Raw genomic sequence first — 22,924 nt, forward strand, 5'->3', positions numbered from 1 at the left:
TTTTCTGTAGTTAACCAGGCTGGTGTCTATTTGGGGTGTGCATATAAATAGTTTTACTCATGGCTAAATCTTCATGCAAAGATGCTAATACTTTCAACCAAAAGTTAGGTACTGCATCTGGGCCTGGAGTTTTCCAATTAGAGGCTATTCTTAACTTTGTTTTAATCTTTCTGGCTGTTACTTCATCATCCCATTTCATATCCTGTACCTTTAAACCTCTTATTCTTTCTTTAACTTCTTCTATCCATTTAGCATATTTCTTATGTTCCATAGGATCTTCATAGATATTCTCCAAAATGTATCTATTTCTACTTTTTTTGGCAGTCTTTCAATTCCTTTTACTTTATTTCCCAATTCTCTATAAAACTTTTTTGGGTCATCAATAAATTGCTTATTTTATAGTTTACGTTTATATTTATCTTTGCATCTCCTAAGTTTTTCCATCTGTTCTAAAATTTTTAGATTGTTATTCGAGATAGTGCATGATAGATCCTGGTCTGTTCTAATACTGTGCATTGCTTTTATCACATGTATCTTTCTTAGTATTTTTGTTGCTCTGTTCTCTCTTCTATAGTCTTCTAACAGTGACACCTCTTGTCTTAACTGCTTTACAGTTTTCTCTATTCAATATTTCCATGATGGTATTCGATTTCTCCCCTTCCTTTCCCTCACTACCCTGTGTTCTTGTGGTAGAACTTTATCGGTTATTAATTTAGCTGCACAATAATATATCCTATTTACTTCTGTTATAGTGCATGGATCTCTATGAATAGTCCTAATTACTGTATTCATTTGTTTTATCAGACTTCTGTCTTTGTTTTTTTTTAACCTTCTGCAGTGTATTTCTTTCATTGATCTTGATATATTTGTCTATGTCTATTACATCAAGCAACTCTTCTCTTAGCTCATTTTCTTCCAAACTGAGGGCACATTCCTTATTTTCCAGTTCCTGCGGACATTCTATAGAAGATTCTGTAGCATCTTCCTGTAGCAAATTCTCTTCAATTTCATCCTGTGCCATCCATTGCTCTATCATATGGGAGCTCACTGGCCTATCACTCCTCAACATTGACTGCATCAGAGGTTCCACAGTTTCCTGTTCTTACTTTTGCTGTCTAGCTTCAAATGAATGTTTATAATGGTTTCCTGTGGAAGGCTCCAAATTATCTTCATCTGGCACCTGACCAGTTGCTTCCTGTTCCACTGGTTTCTCCTTAATTTAGATATCCATTACTCTGTCCTGTTGTGGTGCTTTCTGAATTAGAAGTTCTACACTAAATCCTTCACTTTGCAGGTACTCCACAACCTCAGTTTCTATTTCTTTAATTTCTCCATTACTAATCTCCTTTTCTACTTTTCCTCTTTGTCTTCTTATTTTTTTGTACTGTAAAGTTTTCCATGTCCGGATTCCTTTGCCTGTATTTCTCTTCAAATATCTTTGGTGCTACTCTTTTTGTATTGGTTAGTTTTTCTTTCTCCTTTGCATAAATATTACACCATATTAAATCTCTTTTTCTTTCCCATGTCCATATTTCTTCTTCAGATATTTCCTGATTTTCCTGTTTCTCCCTACTTTGGGGACTCACTTCACCCTGCTGTCATGTAACCTGTGTTAGACCTTCAACACCAAATCCTTCACTTTGCAGGCACTCCATAACTTCAACTTCCATTTTTTTTAATTTCTACTTTACTAATCTTCTTTTCTATGTTCCATCTTTGTGATATTGTTTTTTTTTATTGTGAAATGTTCTATATCCTGATGCCTTTGCCTGTATTTCTCTTCGAATATCTTTGGGGATGCCTCCTTTACATTGATTAATTTGGCTTTCTCCTTTGCATAAATATTGCACCATACCAAATCTCTCTTTCTTTCCCATATCCCTGTTTCTTTTTTACACTTTTCAAATATTTCTTGGTTTTGTTGTTTATATTTTTGCACTTTCTCAGATGCTTCTTTTTCCAAACAGATCAAGGTTTCTTGATCTTTATACTGTTTTTCACAAATCTGTTATATTAATGAACACATATTTTCATTTGAAGCTTCTGACAGTTTTTCTGTGGAAGTATTTTTCTTGGGTTCCTACTGAAATGTCAACAGCTTAGACTGTCGAATGCTTAATCATCGACACTTAAGCGTCGAATGCTTACAATAGCGAATGGCCAAATCATCAAATTCTTTCCTCAAGAAAAAATTTGCATGGCCATTATTGGGGATTAGTCCTTTCTCCAATGTAAAGCGATCTCGGAGTTGGTATATTTAGTTAGTGGGGGCTGTTTGGGTGTGTTTGTTTATTTTGTTTATGGACGGCCACCCGAATTCTTTCCCAAGGAAAGAATTCAATGATGTGGCCATTCACTGTTGTAAGTGTTCGACGCTTAGGTGTCGATGATTAAGCATTCGACAACCTAGGCTGTCGATGTTATGATATAGATGCTTTTTCTTTCCTCTAATTTCTCTCTTAATTTTTTTCTAAATCTTGTGTCTGGAAATTCTGGGCTTTTTGCATAATAGTAACAATACATCATTTTTTTCATATCCTCAACAGCCCACTTTATTGTCTTTATGGCTCTTCTTTGGCCTATCAGTTTTTGTAATTTTTGTGGACTGCTACTTCCTTCTACAATGTGGGGAGGCATCCTCCCCCACAGCCTGGCCTAGCCCTGTTGTAGTAATGTTTCCATATTTTGAGGATTCTACACTGTCATCTCTTCCAGTCCTGACACCAGTGCGCCTACCAGGATTGGGCACTTTTTTATCCTGGGTTTTGTGCACCCAGCTATCCCTTTTAGTTTTTGACCTACTTCTGTCCATGATATATGCTATATAAATACAGTCTATATATCAGTGTTGCCTTGGTGAGATTTTGTGAAAACAGGTCCCACCTCATGAAGGTACTCACCAAGACTTCAGGATGAATTCAGTTTCAGCTCTACTACTCTGCTTTGGTTGCTGACTTCATCTCTCCATTCAGAGCCCTGCTGTATGATAGAGTTGTTGTAGTTTCAGGTGGGATTACTTGCACACATGGCGTCTTCTAAAAGCTACATTATTTTGTTATTAATACTATTGGCATCTAGAGCCACATCAGTGTACCTTGCTCGCAGGTTCCTTTATGGATAGGGAAAAATGAGATGAAAACTACAAAGCATATTGTGTATTTCAGGAGCCATTGTGCTGGTATATAGTGAGTGTTCACACCTTTGGTGCTTGTCATCAAGTGTTATATCCATATACTTGCTGCATGTACAGTTAATTTATGTTTTATATGCACTTTTGATTTGACATTATTAGGTACCATTGCTGCTGGACTCACATAGAAACAAGAGGAAGGCAGCCTGACATCCACCAGCACAACCAGAACATGATATAGCACAGGAGTTTTGTATGTATTTATTTACTTTTTTGAACGTACTTGCTCACTCATGCTAGAATAAAACAAGTAATTTTTGATTCTGCTATTCACTGTTTTGTAGAGTTACTCCATTCTACAGCGAGTTGCTTTTGATATTTTGGCTGCAGGGGTAGCCAACCTCCCAATAAATCTTATTTTGAGCTGTCCCATTAATATGGTTATACCAGGCAACTTCCGGAAATTTGTGACTAAGAAAGATCATCTCAAGGGATTGTGGCTTGCTCCTCATTATTCATAAGGTTAATGCCAAGTGAGATGATATAAGGTATTGCTAGCTATGCCAGAAGAAGTAGGGCAGTGGATGTGTAACATATGCCAGCATAGCTAGCTGGAGTTTTGTAAAGAATTATATGTCATATGTATATCAAACTGATTTGTACATGTGCTTGTGTTGAAAATGTATTTGTAAGGCTGCTTATGATAAAAATGTGCAAACAGTAGGTTCTGCTGGACAGAAAAGAAATACATCTGCATGTCAGACTATATTGTAACTCTTGAAATGAATATCTTGTAACAGAGGATGTTGGAAAAGAAGAGGTTAATCTCAGTTCAGCTAATTTTGAAAAATAGTCTGAAATTAAATTACTTGGTTTAGGCCATAAAGACTGTATCTTACAGTTCTAATTGCAGCCACAGACAAGATGTCTATGAAAACCAGGACTAGGAATCCTACTGTATTGTCTTTAGGGGGTGAACTAATTGCTACCCTGGAAGGGTGGAAGTTTTTGAAATGGTTTTATACTTCCAGATGCAATACTACATCTTAGCAAAGCTGTATGAGTGTGTATGGTGACACATATATGCTAGATTCTGGTTCAGTTTCTAGTAAAGTGGATAGTATGGGAACCAGAAGTCAGATGACAAGATATGTGTGATGTCATTCTGTAAGCCAGCACTGAAATGATGCATTAATACTAGGTGAGACAGAAGTTTCAGGGCAGTCTGTTTATGAAACCTGACAAAGAAGGATCACACACCCACTTCATCTTGCCTTGCTCTAGTAAGTGAACTAGGGGACAGTAATTCTTTAGATCAGTCAGGAAATATAGTGAGACTAGTTAAGTACCATTTTTCTGTATCTATGAGAATCTATCCATCTGTGCTATTTTTAATATTTCCAGTGATTGAAACTCTGGTGATTATTGTAAATAGCTATTTAGTATTTTCATATTCTTTTGTTATTTATTATTAAATATATTTAAACTTTTCATTATGGCACATGTTTTAGAAAATATTTTAACCTTTGAGGGTAGTTATATTTATTTGCTGACACTGTGGCCACTCCTGAAAGCCTTGCTGCATTGGTCAAACACTACCATTTGTATTAGTTTTACTATTACTCAATATAACTTGGTACCTTTCTAAGAGGCTCAGCGTTAATAGAGTGTTCTGGTGGCAGCATCTACCTTATCGTCTTGGCAGAGGGGACATAACTTGTAAATCTGTGCCAGTCTTTCCCATGTTTGTTCCCATGTGTGTGCATGTGTGTGTGCGTGTGTGTGCGTGAAAATCAAATTTCAAAGAGTGTGTGTGTGTCAGCTACTTGGAGCAGGGACACAGAGCACTGGCTTCACAGAGAGGGTGGTGGAGGACTTGGCTTGAAACACTCAGCTGAGAACTCAACTCTACAGCTCTGTCAATGGAGAGTCTTATTTGTGGCCTGGATAGAGAGAGGGGAAACCCAGCCAAAAGACTGAGTGTGCTCCCTGTGTGCTCTTAAGGGAAATTGTGTTTGGTGCTGAGACCTGCATCTGAAAATACCGTGTGTAGCTATCTTTGTTCCAAGTGAACTCCTCTCACCAGTGCTAGTAGTGAGGACTGAGGCTCGTTGATTACTGGCCCAGAGCAGGGATGTCACACCAAGCATGCTGTTCTTTTTGGAGGAGTCACAAAATGCTTTGTTATTGCTAAAGTTTATGTTGCTGAAACAGTCTGAAAAGGAGACATGGTTATTATCTGAGGTATGCTCTGAGTTGTTAATAATGCACATATACTCTTCAGATATGTGTCATGTGAAGATGATGATGATCTTTTACATGCACCTGACCTACTGTCAACTCAGGCAGGTGGGACCTCTTTGTAATGTCTTATTCAAATAATTCCAACTCAGGAGTGTAGCATCCCCCATGCTGCACTATCAAAACTGGAATGTTAATTTAGTCCCAGGTGTAGAGCTAGAACTGACAGCCTTCGGAACCTCCATGTAGCAATAGTTGTGTGTCCAGCCTGCCATGACACTAACAGTGGACTTAAAACTGATGCAAAGAGGATGGTCAGGTATCACAAGAGGAGCAGTTGCATTGTATGGTCTCCCATTCCCAATATTTTCCTGATTTGATTGTCCTGAAGCCCTTGGGCAGAGCCACATCATGCCCCCAGCAGGCTGCAGATTAGATGACTGCAGTTATAATGTCTTGCAGCATCAGAAGGAATAAATTGCTGAATTGAATGAGGGTTTTATTAAGGTACCATGCACATTGCAGCAGGTCACTGCAATGCCATCAGAGTGTTTGTAGTTGCGGTGGACAAGGGTAATTCTGTGGAAACCTGAAGCATCACTTAGGACCACCTAAAGGTGACTCTGAGGCTGAAGGATCACCTATAATGGCACTGACCACAATGAGGAAGAAGGAGAAGATAAGAATGGATCACTCATAAGATTTGTACACTGTGCCTATGACTCCCCCTTTAACATACAATCTTATCTTCCCCACTGCCTGCTTGCATTGCTGTTTTCATGTACTCTGGTATACTTTACTGCTGTATGTGCCCCATTGGTATAATATCTTTGCTGTATTTTGTCAAATAAACAAAACTACAATCAATTGCAAGATAACCCAAGCCATCACCTTCATATCTGAAATCTAATTGTCCAGTTCTGCATGTGTAATTTGCTTAATTTTGATTGCTCTATTTCCATTCTGTCATACGTTCTGCACCCTTTGAGGTTACCACTCATTTTGTATGTATCATATTCTACCCTCAGTCTTTCTTTTACACTGTTCTTGCAGTTCTAACCTGCTTTTTGTGTTCTGAGGCTGTTGGTATATCCTGATATACAGTCACCATATGCATACGCTGCTTTTCATAAAACAAACAATCTTGTGAACTGCACTGCTGGTGCTGCTGGGCTGTAGTGCACAGTAAGGTGTTACTTTTTGTAACAGCAAAACACCCTGCTTACCCTTTTTTGACATATTCCACCATACATTTCCTTTTATAAGTTCTGCTGCCGACTGATGTCTTCATTACGAGGATTCTCATTGGTTCTATCGGTTGTGTGGCTTATACTGCTATGTCCATATCAGACTGTATTTGAACATCATATTGGTGTATCTGGAGCATGTTGTCACATGGTAGAGTCTGTCCTTCTGTGATTTATATAAACCTGTATAGTAACTTCAGCTGTGGTGCTAAAGTATATATCTTTTATGACACCATGTGTGCCTTTTTTCATATGTGGCTGTGGCATTGTTCATAAAGCTTTATGTTCTGGCAATGCCAGTTGTATTTTGTATGTCTAGATAAGTGCCTGCTACCCTTTGACTATCTGGGCTTTAGCACTCTGCATGGCATCCAGTACGTCTACCATATTGTGACAAACCTAACATGTTTAACCTCTTGGTGCTCTGTGCAAAATCTGGTGAATAACGGCTAATCTAATTCCTTTCAGCATCTTTGTTTGGGTTACCTTGTACTATGCTTTTTTTGTGGTATAACATTTGTTAAACATTAAGTTGTTTTGTTACCTTTAATTAACAACTGGCCTGCACGGCTGTTTGACATTAGACAAAAAAGCTGTTCTATGTCTCCCTTTATCTTCACGAACCTAGCCAGCATCATTGTTCTGGGAATATTACACTGTTTTGTGTGTGTGTGTGCGTGTGTGTGTGTGTGTGTGTGTGTGTGTGTGTGTGTGTGTGTGTGTGTGTATATATATATATATATATATATATAATATACGCACTTGTATGTGTGTGTGCATGTACACTCAAGTGTGTATGTATGTACAGGTGCACAATCGTGTGTGTGTGTGTGTGTGTGTGTGTGTGTGTGTGTGTGTGTGTGCGTGTGTGTGTGTGTGTGTGTGTGTGTGTGTGTGTGTGTGTGTGTGTGTGTGTGTGTGTGTGTGTTTCTGTGTAAAGTGCAGTATCACTTGAGAATTTATAAAATATGCTTCAGCAGCTTGTATCACTCTCTGGTTATATAAATGCGCTCCTCAGCTTTCTTCCTTCATCTTCATTTTAAGATAGCACACGCAAGTAACTTCCCCTAGCCAAGTCATCACATACTTCTGTATTTTTCATTTATATTTTCCTTCCTTTCAAATATACATCATCAAAAATGGATTGTTTCTGTAGGCTCACAAATCCAAATGCTGTCAGTGCCATGTCTTGGATATAAATTTTAATTTTGACCAGCACTCTGTAAACAATTACACACCTTTTCTACATCAGGAAGCATAATTATATAGTAGTTCAGGGAAGCAATGCAGCACTACCTCAAAAAGAAAGATATTATATAGGAAAATTTTGACTCTAGACAGAAACAAAAATAAAAATCTGCAAAAGTCTACAAAGGTGTTTGGTAATTTAGGAAGAATTTAAGAACCAGTGAAATGCTCATGGCCAACATGATTTTTCATTTTCAATTTCCATTGTGTAAAGGCATGCCACTTTTCAACTGTCCCTAATTTTGCAGAAAATTCATGATTTTGCCACATATTTTTGCCTTGTCCCTCACAAAATTTTGATTTTCTGGAAAATCACTGAGGATTATGATAACACAATAATGATAGTCTTTAGAGTTTTATACTTCTTATTTATCAGAAAAAACAAATTAATACAAACGTTTCTGTCCTATTATATTATAGTGAATTAGAGAATCAGCAAACTGTACATCAGCACCCTGACTGGAGAACGAATGTTCTCCAGCAGGGTATTAATATACAAGTAATGCTTGCTAAAAATGAGTCCACTCCTTCACAGCAGCATATCAAGTTTCTGCAAAGCTCAGACTGAAAAAAAATAACAGCCCCAGTATTTTAAGCTCACTAAGCAGTGCTTTTGCTGTTTAGTGAGTGTAAAATAATACAGAAAAAAATTTAAATAAAAAAAATGTATATGTGTTTATGTGTGAGTGTATGTGTGTATGAGAGTGAGAAATCGATCGAGCTGTTATCTTACATTCTCTAAGCAGTGCTTTTACTGTTCAGTGAGTGTAAAATAAATGAAACCAAAAACTGTGTGTGTGTGTGTGTTTATACTTCTGTCTTAGTGTGTGAGTGAATGCGTCCATGAAAAGTAGAACAGGCAGTGTGTGTGTGTGTGTGTGTGTGTGTGTGTGTGTGTGTGTGTGTGTGTGTGTGTACAGTGAACAGTGACAGCGATCTCTGGCAGTGACAGCAAGTCAATTAACTCATTCTCTCCAATGGAGATCAGGAGGTTGGCACTATAACTTCCAATGGGCGGAGCCTGAGCCTTTTGACAGAATCAAATTATGTCCTCATATTTCAAACAAATGTTCATATCTCTGGAACCATAGGGGTTATGAAAGAAGTATAAATGGCAAACCCTTCAGTGCAACTTTTTTTTTTTTAGGTTCCAGGTTTGACATTGAAATTTATAAGTCACAGTAAATGCAATAACTATTATGTTTGTAATATTTTGTAAACAACTTATAATATTTCAGCAACCTCTCAAGTTATACACATACTGTCAGCAGCATTTTATTCATCTAGCTGATAGCTTTCATATGAGGCTAAGGAGTTCTATCTGTGTTACCTGGTTGTTGAGATATTTACAAAAATGTGAAAGTTATATCTATATAAATTAATAAAATAAAGACAACAGTTAATATCTCTTTACCTGCACTAGGCAGAGGTGAAATATTAATCCAATTGAGTTTGCCATCATGTAAGCTTTAAGATTAAGTATTTTAAAACCTTGTCCATAGCATGGTTTAGAATTACTGATGCAAATATGAACAAGCAATATTTGACGCCTAGAGGCATCAGTAGGAGTTAACTGTAGATGGACCCAGAGGCATCACTCGGATGTAACAAGTTAAGAGGTTAGTGCACCTCTTCATAACTCTCTCAGCCTCTCAGCACAAGAAATCTGGACAGAGCCACAAATATCGAGGGACAACCAAAAATAAGGACAGATTTTAAATATTGTTCTTATAAACTTACAAAGTTTCTAGAAGAACAGGGTTTCCATTAGCATGTATTATTGGATCTATATCATTTAATCAGACTTACTATTTGTTGAATCACTATTCATCGAAGCCTATTTGTCAAAGACACAAATCAGTGAAAGGACTTTTCATCAAAGTTTCTCCTAGGGCAAAGCAATGGTTGGCCACCATCTAGAATTTGCCCTTTTCTCACTGTAGTGCAACCTCGGAGTTGGTATAGTTAGTTAGGGGGTGTGGGGCCCCTAGGAAAAAGTTTGATGAAAGGTCTGTTTGCCGATTTGACGAATATGGATTTGAAAAATAGTAAGTTTGATTAAATGATACAGACCCTGTATTATCTGAATGATATGAAGTCTGATACTCAAATGTCTGTAATTATTTTGTTACTTTAATCCTCCATAATTTGCCAGAAAACTACAGATTTTATGAAAATGTGACCAAACATACCAGGCAAAAATCTGGACATTCTGAAAAAATCTGGACAGTTGAAACATATTCTCTGTTCACCTTTAGCTCAAAATATCTGGATAAATCTAAAAAATGGGGGACAAAGGCTCAAAATAGGAACATATTTTACTTGACTATTAGGATTTGTGTTAGCATACATTTTCTGAAACAGAGGTGTGTGTAAGAGACTGAGTGAGAGCAACAGTAAAGATGTTTCATAGCTCTGGACCTTTCGACTGAAGAAATTTGGATACAGCCTAAAATAAAGAGGCTCAAAAATAGGAACATATTTTAATTACTGCTCTTACAAAATTATAAACTTCTTAAATAAAAGGATTTGTGTTAGTATGAATTTTCTGAAGAAAATAATAATCTGAAACTGAAAAGTATGACATTACTTAGTAACTTCAATGTCTAATGAATGGCAACAAACAAAATGTTTTTGTAGTAAGAGACCAAAAAATAAAGTAAATGCCTAGATATTTTAAGTGTTATATTTTTGATGTAAAATGCCTTACTCCAACACCATTAACATAGACTAAAGCAAGTTTTTAAAATTAGGTGGAGGAACTATTATACATCAGAAAATATATAAAAATAATATAGTACTTAAAAAATAAATAAGTAAGCAAAACACAACAATTTTACAGAGAGTACATTCTCTAAGCACAATAATGCCCTCCAGGGTGTATGTTAATGTGTAATTAATGTCCTGTTTGTTTATGTGTAATTAATGTCCTTCCAGGCCCGTCGGGCCTCATAACACCCCCTGGGCAGGCATTAATTACACATTAGTACCCACCCTGTTGGGCATTATTGCTCACTTAGAATAACATTTTTAAACTATCCATGATTTTGGGTATTTGTCCCTCCACTAGTTTTGAGTTTGTCCAGAATTCTTCAGCAAAGAAGCAGAGAGGTATGCATAAGATTATAATGGATGATCATTTGTTTTACACATTGAAATTGAATGTCTACATAGCTTAGACTTTCTTTTTTTTTTTTTCTGTTTTTTTTCTTATGCTGAGATGCAGAGGTTACTCTGAAATCACCTGCATATCAGAATCTAATAACTGACATACCCATTTTGCAAAATACTGCATAGGGTAAAGGTCATAAAGTTTAGATATCCTTGCCAGCTCTGTGGCATACAGAGATGAAGGCCTGAGTATGGCACAGGAGACCTATGTTCAAATCACTGCTGGAGTACCTGTGGAAGCTGGCATGGGTATTGAAGGGAGAAGCCGTTGTTGACTCATCCATCCTGGAGGAACAGACCCTGAATGTGCCCAGTTCTAACTCGCTACATGGGTGACACCTAAAGAGAGAACTGTGCTCTCCACCCTGTCAAACTCTAGGCCTACTGAGACTTTGCTGTCTGAGATCATTTGCACTCATAAGTTGAGGGGAAATCAGTCTGCAGAGGCACATTTCCCTCAGGAAACAGCAACAGCAGAGCTCAGAAGAGCTGCTGAGAGGGGAGGAACTTCTCAGAGGGAGAAGGTAGGCTACTATGCAGGACTATCAAGCTGGCCCACTCCCTACCATGTGACTTTCAACAGGAAATGGAGGGCTGATTGGTATTCTCAGGCAAAAAGAAATAAACCATAGTTCTCTTAACTATCTCAGTAATGTTAGCTCCTGCCCCCCTCTCCCCAGAATGAATGGGATGGCTGGATACAAGTAGAGAAACCACTGAACAAGATTCTACAGGAAGCAAAAATAAATGAATAAATAAACATTTTTATTGATTACTAGAATGCCCGAGCTTCTTACAGCAAACAGCAGATGCAAGGCAGGCAAGGGACAAATTCTAAAAGTTATCACCAGTCCCAGTCCATCACAGGATCGCATGTGTATATATACACACACACACACACACACACACACACACACACACACACACACACACACACACACACACACACACACACACATGCTCACACACACACACACACACACACACACACACACACACACACACACACACACACACACACACACACACACACACACACACACACACACACACACACACACACACACACACAAATATTTAGGGAAAATTTTAAGGATCTCTAAATACCGGGATGTCTTTTGGAAGAGACAGGAAATCACACACCCTGAAAAAAAAATCCATAGAAATACATCAAGGCACACATTGCACCCTGGCTGGGAATTGAACCAGAGAACAGAGGACTGACAGACAACAATTCTAACTAGTGTAATACAGTGCTAGATTTAACATTTTAATATGTAATAGTGTTTTAAATACATATTTAGCTTGTTTTACTTGTAGGTTCCAAAACAGAAATGATGTACTGGCAGTCTTCAGGTTACAGACATCCGACATAAGGAAAGCCCATAGATAAGAATGGGCTGCCGCAATGTCGGAAATGACGTGAAAAATAAGTAAAAAATCTTTAATACTGCCCAAATCTTACTTTGAAAATGAAGAATTATGTTGTACTTTCATTTCCACATTTGTGAAGCTGCTCACACATCTTGTTAGAGCAGTTACTTCCACCTTCACGGAGAACAAAAGATCCAACTGGTTAAGAGATTGCTGTGTTGGTGATTGGATTGGTCAAGACAGCTGTCTTATACAGTACAGTACAGTATTGAAGCACTTACTGTACTGTACAGTAAAATGGGCAAATTACATTGCGGCTCACTAGGGTCTAGTTGACAGTAGGAGGTCTGGCAGAAGTCTGAAAGTTCAGGAAGGAGTGGAAAATATTAGTGGGTGATGCCTGTAGTACAGAAATGTGAAGTGAAACTTAAAAAGAGGACCATTTGAATTTTATTTTTTTTTTGTATGGAACATTCTACTGTACTGTAGTGTATGAACATAGTTACTGTACTCCAGAATAAACAATAAAAACAAAAAGTCCAAACCAAATGCCCACAATAAACACAGGGTGACTCTCTTCCAAAAGACAGACTCCAGACAGGTAAGGTTATTAGTGCTTTCATTCCCTTTATTCACACTCCAAAATGGAACTTCATCAGATACATACGCCTTACCCACTTCCCTCTTTTTATATATACAATTCATTAAATCAATTACCCCAATCAACACATATTGAAATTAATTAGACTATACATTTGATTCCTACTTTTAAAATCATGAGTAAATATTTTAAAAGTATATATGTATGTATGTATACATATTTTCCTGTAGTTGTTGTCCAAGCTATAAAAAATCATTTTCATTCAAAAATTTATTTTTTTTAAAAAAATTTACATTTTGAAATTCATTACTTATACACGTGACTATTCTGTTGGTGTAATTCTTAACCTTAAAAAACAGAAAGAAAACAATTCTATTCAAATCACTTCTGCCTTAAGATGTAATATACTACTTAATGAGATTCTATCGTTAATACCAGGGAAAACTGTTGTGTTTAATAAAACCTGCAAATATGTTTCCCTGTACTCCAAAAAGCAGGGCCAGTTACCTCCTCTCTCTTGTCTGCCCACCTTTTCCAACACACAAAAAAACAACTTCCTAACATCCTTACATCCTATACTGTGTCTGTATAGGGCATTATTTTTATCCTGTCTGCTTATTGCATATACATGCTGATATATTCTCTTTTTTAATTTATTCTCCATTTTTCCTATGTAAAATGCACAACATGACTGGCACAGGGCTACATACACTACTCCCTTTGTATTGCAATTATAATTGCTGTTACTGAAATTATTCTTTTGTAACCTTCAATCACTATACTAGTTGTTTCATATATGAATCTACACTCCCTACATCCATTACATTTCCTCATACAACCCACTGAAATCCTGTCTTTGTTCTTTTTTCTTTCAAATAAATTCTTGATATTAAATCCCCTTCTGAACACTATTTTTGATTTATTACCTACTTTTCTGTAAGTCCAAATGCTCCGAAAACACAGTTCCATTTTTTTCTACTATTTTTCTTACATCTGAGCTATCCTAATCATATGTTAATATACAACAACTGGTATCACCTTCCAGTTTGTTTGTTCCTACCAGGCTCTCAGGATTTTTCAGTATAGGAGGATAACTCTCATTTCTTCTACTTGCTACATACTTTTCTTGAACCTCCAACTCACTGTTAGAGTACCCTATTACTCTCAATATGTCCTTCAATTCTTCTAACTGTTCATGGAACTTTTTGTCATCTGTTGTCAATCTAGATGTTCTAATCATTTGACCCTTGACCAAATTCCTTTTTTGCCAAAAGGGGTGAGCACTTTCAAAACTTAAGAACCCATTTGAGTAAGCGGGCTTCCTATAAATACAGGATTCATAACATTTCTTCCCTCTATTTTTGTATAAGTGAATATCCAGGTAATTAACCACTTCATCCTCTATTTTGCTGGTGAAGCTAAGAAAATTTGTAGAGGAATTTATATATTCTAGGAATACATCAACCTCTCCCGGCTCACCTTCCCAGAGAATTAATATATCATCCAGGAATCTATAATATCTATAGATGTTTTTTTTCTGAACCTAGAATTCAGTACAAATTCAGTTTCCCATTGCCAAAGAATAATATTGGCAAACACTGGGGCTACTGCTGCACCCATTGCTACCCCCTGGGTTTGCTTGAAATATTATCCCTGGAACCAAACAAAGTTGTTTTTCAAAACTGATTCCATGAGGGTAGCTAATACATATAAAGCTATGTCAAACCCAGAGCTGTTGGACATGCTACACCTAAAGAAATCCCAATCCCTCTGAGCTACACGCTCTAGGGACCTAAACCTTGTCACCACAATAAACAAGACATGCTGGAGGGATAGATTCCTGTCCCAGAGACTTCCTATACTCTGGAACAAGCTACCCATCTATGTCAAGCAAAGTTCTTCATTAGCACTCTTCAAGAAAAATATTGATGAGTGGATGGGAAATAGGAAATACACCCCGGGGATAACTTCTGTGTCTCTGCTGGACAATGGTACAGGAAAATAACTTTCTTGGGTGGTGTAAGCTATGGAACCTTGCTGGCTAGGCTTACGTAAGCCCTTGGGCCAATAGCCTAGTACCTACCTATGAACCTATAGATTGTACCTTCTGAGAACCTAGTTCCTTTCTTTAAGGCTTCCTGGAAGTATTCCAATCCTTCCTCATGTGGAATACTTAGAAAAAGGTCCTTGACATCTACACTTACAAATATTATTTTTTTTTTAAACTCATTATTTGCCATACATTTTAGCAGTTGCCAGAAATCCTTTAACACATGTTTTTTTATCTTCAAAGAAACCCTTTAAATGAAAATCTAGTTTTTTTTTGCTAGGGGTTCTGTTTTACTCCCCCTTCCTGCCACTATTGGTCTCATTGGTGGATCCCCTAATGATTTATGAATTTTGGGGATCCCAAAAAAGGCAGGTATTACTGGGTTATTCATTTTCAGGAATTTCATCTCATCTTCACTGAAACTATACTCCTGAAAAAGTTCCTCTAAGGTCATGTCCAATCTTACATTGAAAATATTAATTTAATTCAACGATGCTACACTAAAGTAGGAACTGTCATTTAGGTATTTCATCATTCTGCTTGCATAGTCATGATGACTCATTATGACTACACCACCCCCTTGTCCGGCCTCATTATTCTTTATTCATGATTCCTCATTATTTTTGCCAATACTTTTTGTTCCTCATTTGTTATATTTTGCTCCCACTGTTTGGTTCTATTGTCTTTTAGACTTCTTTATTCTATCTCATTGAGTCTCTCAAATAAAGCCACTGGTGGTAACAAAGGGGGGGTTATATGTACTCATTCTTTATAGCATGACCCCTTCATTTTCTTTCGCTTAACCATTATCAATTACCAGTTTTAAGTTAATGGCCCTTGCAAGCATCTTTAGATCCAAAATTGTCCTGACCATATGGTTCTGTTTTTTGGGGATGAAGCTGAATCCCTTTGCAAATAATTCACCATAAGTACTATTCAATGGGATTCTACTATCGTTATAAATCTTAAGTCCCTTATATTCAAAGACGATGTCATCTTCTGTTTCACACAAGCAAAATGATGAAATACCTAAATGACAGTTCCTACTGTAGTGTAGCATCGTTGAATGAAATTAATATTTTCAATGTAAGATTGGACATGACCTTAGAGGAACTTTTTCAGGAGTATAGTTTCAGTGAAGATGAGATGAAATTCCTGTATGTATAGCCTGACACATTGACTGTGACAGTATTACAGTGCCTGTCACAGTAAGCCTTCCTGCATGCTTCTCTGCTGTGGAAACTGTGGCACCCACCTTCACGATATATGGTGTGATGGATACCTTGGACCTGTTGTGTGTGCCTAGGTTCACCAGGAATTCTTCAGTGGCCAAGAGTGGTTGACTGCAAGATCCCTGGCTACATCTGCTGCCCTTCATCATGCAGCTTTCATCAAGTCCGTTGGGTGGTGTCAAAACTGCTTATATATCCTGTCCTGATGGCCCATGGAATTCACATCATGGACAAGGTCTGCCCACAATACAGCCCACTCTTCCCTGTTTTGCCTCCCCTGGACAGTAGGATGTGATGATACTGCCTTAGTCCTTTCAGTATAATATCATTCTCCACATCCAAGAAGTGTGCATAGCATCTAGAGTGCATGATTCCTGAAAGACAACAAAAGGGGAACACATTACAGGATCACACATGTGGAAGTACACTATGTAGGGATATGGCAAGGCCAAAATGGCTGTCACTATCCACTGCTTGCTTACACATGTCATACTCCACACTGTGAAAACAAACTAAGTATGTGGATACAACTGAGATAGTAGCAATAGTCGGGTATTCCCATGTGTAGCATGACAGCTACTGCTGTATGAAAACCCAACACTCGAGTCTACTGTGGTGTGTCCCCTAAGGGCAGCCCCTCAATAATATGTCATAAAAACAGTGCCACACAAATACCAGTGTGCTGTTACAACCACTATAAAGGGACAGTCCAACGAGACCAGTGTGCCACAATGACAAAAGACAATGCGCCCTTGATGTTTTATACGTCCTGTGTAGGTGTAAGAAAGCAGGAGATCAATAACATGTCATTATCACAGGTCTAAGACAGGCTTAATACTGTAATTCCTATTCCCCATATGTCTATTCACCCATCTGCATCCTGTTGTACACGAAAACAGTCACATAGCCAATGAAGTGCAGTACTCCTCTGTTGATATGTGGTGATAGTATAGTTGTCACAAAGGCATGCTCTGTGTGAGAAAAGTCTCATATAGAATGGGAAGTAAATAGTGTGGGAAGAAATATCCAGGGAATTGTTATGGCTAGGCTTCTATAGGCCCTAGGGCTGATAGTCTAGTACCAACCTATGAACCTATGAACCTATGTTACCCATAGCCAGCTGCTTGCCTTTTAAACATGCTTCTCATCAGCAGGTGATTGCCTCTAAGCAGTCTGTAGGTCTGAAATACTAATTGCAACCAAACCAGCTGATTTGCACCATTATCGGCCAATGACATGCAACCACTGTAGAATATATAAGGCCTTCATGTAGATTAGGGCCCCTTTCTGATATGTTGTGATGGACATTACTGGGGTGAGGATACTACATCGTTGCAGAGGGTAGGTCTGCAGCAGACACCTTTACATAGAGATGTGTGTGCTATAGCCTCCAGCCGCTGCTGCAGGTAATAGACATAGGCAGAGAGAGAGAGAGAGTGTGAACACTTTGGAGGACAACAAGCCATAGGAGTAACTGTGGAAGCTGTGTCAGCCTTGTTGCAGAGGCAGAGCCAGGGTGAGGCTACCCTTTCCACTCCAATTAAGGCATGTGTTTAAGGTAAGTATATTAGACAACGGTATCAATAACACCATTTGGGCAACTGCCAGGCCATGTATTACATTCTGGTAGTAATTTCCAGTATGTATGAGGGCAGGTATTGCTACAAGCAGGGACCTAAAATGTGTATGTTAGTTGTGCAGCTGTGTTAATCTGTACTGTGACTCTGAAACGATTGCGTGGTCCACTCTGATATTAGTGGTCTTCATTCACAGTACCTGAGTTAACCTTCTCTGTGAATGCACATTATTGAATGACATGACAATTTATGCACATATACTTTTTCTATAGGGATATGTGTGAAGTGTGTTCCTACCTGCAGGCCTGTGACTTCCATCAGTGAAAAACAGTCATTTCATTTGAAATGCATTGTGTGGATAATTAATTGCTGGCTTCATAATACTGTAAATTCAGTGCTACACACCAGTGGATTTGAACCCAGGACTGTGTGTGGCAAAACGTACTGTTTGCAAAGCATTTAACAGACTGAGCTACTAAGTCACTGCTACAGCAGGTGTATTTGCTAGATATATGTGCACACATACAGGCAGTGACAATCATTTTCTACATCCATCAGTATGTGCATGGCTTCATATGGATGTATTTCTGCGCCAGGGTCCCAGTTGAGTATGTCTTTTGCCATTAATGCCTTATCAGGTGTCTTTCTACATGTTCCTGATAAAAGGGCACATTTGGCTGTTATTACAGCCCTCACTTACAGCCATTAATATGTCTTTGGCTTTCTAGTGATGTACTATTCCACCAGAGTCCAGGGTACATTGCCATTATTTCCATTAATTTTTATTCAAGTTTGCATGGCATGATGTGCAGCTCCACTGAAGCATGCTTAATAACTGTAACTGGCAATTACTATGTTTTGTTTAAACCACCTGATTAATGAAGGGTTGTGTGACATGGCAGGTTAATGCAGTGGTGTACAGGTGTGATGGTCTCTGCTTTGAAACATGGGAAGGGGGTTTATTTTGTAAGTGTGTATTACAATTTTAAAAACACATATAGTCAATATAGCTCTATTTAGCTGAGCTTAGCAAAGCTGCACAATGCAGCCCATCACTCAGCATGATGTTAAAAAATATAAAGGAAAGAAAAATGGGAGATAGGAAAGTGGTAAAATGGGGTGGAAAGTGGTGAAATGGGGTGCAAGCAGGGGGAAAAATCATAGCAGAAGGCAGGTAGGGATGTGCAGGAAGGGTGTAGGAAAGAACCATAGCTATCCATTTCTTGTACAACAACAACTGTGCATTTTATCATGAATTTAAACTCTCATCCCCAGAGACAGGGTTGAGGACAACATAACTGTGTTGTCAAGCCAATTGTACAAAAGGACATGTTCAATGGACATGTGTGTGAAATGGAGAGCTGTGTATGGGAAAATATTTTTTTGGGACAAGTGCCCATTTTTTTAAGGTTGAGAGTGGTATGTTGGGGAAGGGACATAGGTAGATGTGGGGGAGGTAAGTTGGGTAGGTGAGGATGGATTTACAGACAGACAAAACAGACAAGACAGCAGACAAGGGCAGTGTGTTACACATGAGGGGGTGAACACCTTGGATAGGGAGTGTGTTGTGGAATCCAAGTCTCATGTGCCTCCACAAGACAGCAGCATGACTCACACCCCCACCAATGGGACTGTTGGCACTGCTCCATCACTGCCTCGAGAGTGGCAGTGGTGGAGGCTGGGCACTGGGGTGAGGCTACCCCACCAGGTCAGCCAGCATGTCCTAAATCTGGTGCAGGCAGTGGTCAAACCCACAGTAGACTATCCTGCCCACCAAGACTGGCAGCTTATCCCGGGTGACAATTCCCCCTCCACCACCGCTCCCAGAGGAGGATCTGGCCCCATCCCATGGGGTGGTACTATCTGACACCACATGTAGTGCAGGAGCAGCAGAGAGGGCACCACCAGTCTGGGTCCCAGACATGCTGGGACTCGGTCCCATGACCGGTTGAGGCAAGGTAGGCAGATCAGCCGGAACTGGCCTACCTTGACGTGCTGTGGTAAATGAGGTATAGCAATAAGTTAAAGTTAGTAATAACCAAACCATTGTTAGTATTAACAGAATGGAACATCATTTTAATTAATCCAAAAACATATTAATGTATATTATGTGTAACACAACAGTACATAACATAACAGTCAGTATGTTAACAGTATGCCAATAAGAAGTAAACCATAAGGCCAACAAAACAGTTTAACAAAATTTGTTAATACTGAATCATAATAACACATAACAATAATAAACTGCATTTTCGAAATATAGTTAGTTTAACAAAATATTAAATCATAATAAATAACAATAATAAATAAATGAAGATAAGGGATTTGGAGAGACAGAAAACATTCCATTAGTGACATTGCAGATTATATCCCTGAAAACACTGATACTATATACTCTGCAGGTGTGTAGTGTCAGTTTTAGGTACAGTGACTACACTTCTCCTATAGCTGATGTAGCACATATGTACCTCTGAAACTGTTAGGATGGGTCAGTATGGTTCGAGCAATAACAAATGCAGGTACACAACTACACAGAACTGTTCCATATAATGTGGACTTATATAATCACCAAGTTGTCCTGTAAACAGATTTGGTAATACATTGCACTCCAGATAGTTATTTTTCTTGTAATCCTGTGACAGATGGATTACACAATTTTAATTAGAGTATGAAAAATCATGGCACTTGAGAGGCATGTTTGTGTACAGTACATAAACTAGACAGTCATCATGCCTTAGTTGGCAGCCATTGGAATAGAACCCAATAGCTTTGACTGCAGGGGGACATCTGCAAATAATGTAATGACTGACTGCAACAACTTAGTACAGACATGCAGGGAATACAGCCATACTGGAAATAGATTTATTTAGGAATCAACTATGCTGGTTAACACTTTATTGGTATTGCTTTTAAATTTCTGTGAAGTCCACACACAATATTTGCTCATAATGTGGGCTACCTCACCCATATAACTTTTGTTCCTGGGGTGAGAGGAAATGAGAACATTATGTGACTGATAATGGCCTGGGGACAACCTTGATCCATACTATGAGTTGAGCAAGACAAGTTACAGGACATTCATTTTGCAGTCCAGAACTATTACAGTGTTATAATTGACTGAAGTGACAATAAAACACACATGCATGGAATACAATCATACTGCATATATTAAAACAGATTTATTTTAGAATCAACAATGCTGGTTAACATTTTATTGTTATTACTTTTAAATTTCTGTGAAGTCCACGTACAATATCTGCTCATAACATGGGCTACCTCACCCATATACTTTTTGTTCTTGGGGTGAGGGAAAATGAGAGCATTATGTGACTGGTAATGGCCTGGAGACAACCTTGAACCATACTATGGGTTTAACCATACATGTTATAGGACATTCTTTTTGCATTCCAGAACTATTACAGTGATATAATAGATTGCAGTGACAGTAGAACACACATGCATGCAATACAACCACACTGCATATATTAAAACATATTTATTTTAGAATCAAAGATGCTCATTAACACTTTATTGGTATTGCTGATAAATTTCTGTGAAGTCCACACACAATATCTGCCCATAGAGTGGGATACTTTACCCATATACCTTTATTACCTGAAGTAGGAGGAACCAAGAGCATTATGTGGCTGATACAGTTTGCAGGCCATTAGTTTTGCATTCTACAGCTATTACAGTGTTACACTTGACTGCAGCAACCTTACCATAGACACACAATGCATACAGCTCTACTGCAATGGTTATGACAACATACTCTTACTGTACACATTTTTTTCTTATTGTTATTGGAATTGTTTATTGTTTATTGAACTACAGTTGTTATTGTTCATTTATTGCACTATAGCTCTAATTGCCCATTTATTGCACTACAGTTCTACTTGCTCAATTATTGCACTACAGTTTTTCTTGTGTATACTTTATTGCAGTAAATGCTTTACTCTTTCTTGCTTATTACACTACAGTTAGCATAATAAATCCGTACTTACCACACTCATGGCACAGCATGGCCCAGTGCCAGCATGGGACATGACATTGTGAGCCCTCTCAGCTGCAGCTGTTAGGAGAGAAGTACACCATTATGCATAACAGATTTGCAGACATTCAGCTTACATTTTGGTAAGATAGTAGAAAACATACTTACATATTTGTGGGGCATTCCCATCTGTTCCCTCTTGGACCCAGGTGTCCAAGGTTCCCCTCTTTCTCTTTTTCATGTTATCATAATGGTGATGACACATCTCACCTGTGCGAGGGATACCAGTAGCACTGGTGAGTTCCCTGGCCAACTGGTCCCAAGCCTCTGCATGACACTCTGAGTCCTGGAAACTGCCATGCAGCAGCCTGGGTTCATGGTTCTTTACCAGGCACTTAACTAAGACCCTGGACTCCTGAACACACCATCTCTGCACCTGAAAGTGCACAGCATCACTAGCACCACCTACTATATCAACAGTTGATTAAACTTCAAAGAATGGTGCAGAATTCCTGCCTATTGCTCTTAATATAGATTGCTTTCCCACCCTTACACGTCATTCAGCAACATTAAAAAAAAAAACGCCATGTTGCTTAGCAGCTCACAAACCAGCTAAGTGGAGCTGAGCAGCATGAAAACTTGCACAACTGTGGTTTTAGCGAAGCTTAGCACTGAAAAAGCATTAGTAGCCATTAGCATGTTTAAGCACTGCTTAGCATGGTTGAGCAGTACTTAGCACCACACAGCAGTGCCATATTTCACAGTTTTTTTATTAAATTAAACAAAAATAGTGAATTAAATTGCAGACATGCTCTGCCTGCTATGGACTCAAACCCAAGACCTACTACACATAAGGCCATAACCCTACCCATTTAGGTACTTGGATATTATGAAAACTACTATACTAGTATACTCATTGGCTACCTGTTAGCATTGCTGAGCACTGCACTGCACCATGCAAACATGTTTAAACAGACCGAGAAATAAATAATTATATCCAGTTTCTATTTTTAGATGTCTGGCAGGTCGTGGCTATATATGTATAAGCACTGCTTGGGTTTG

The 22,924-nt window shown here is 38.4% G+C and overlaps 1 protein-coding gene across 1 annotated transcript in view; it reads left to right on the plus strand.

The window, feature by feature from the left end:
• Positions 1-22,924, plus strand: part of LOC122808521 — a 547,157-nt gene that overhangs the window by 483,641 nt on the left and 40,592 nt on the right. Inside the window, 1 exon segment of the mRNA XM_044079475.1 lies at positions 12,576-12,612. Coding sequence (XP_043935410.1) covers positions 12,576-12,612 — 37 coding nt within the window.

This window comes from Protopterus annectens, chromosome 8.part0 (genome assembly GCF_019279795.1).
Source record: "Protopterus annectens isolate FY-2018-M chromosome 8.part0, PAN1.0, whole genome shotgun sequence".
In the NCBI taxonomy this organism is placed as follows: Eukaryota; Metazoa; Chordata; order Ceratodontiformes; family Protopteridae; genus Protopterus; species Protopterus annectens.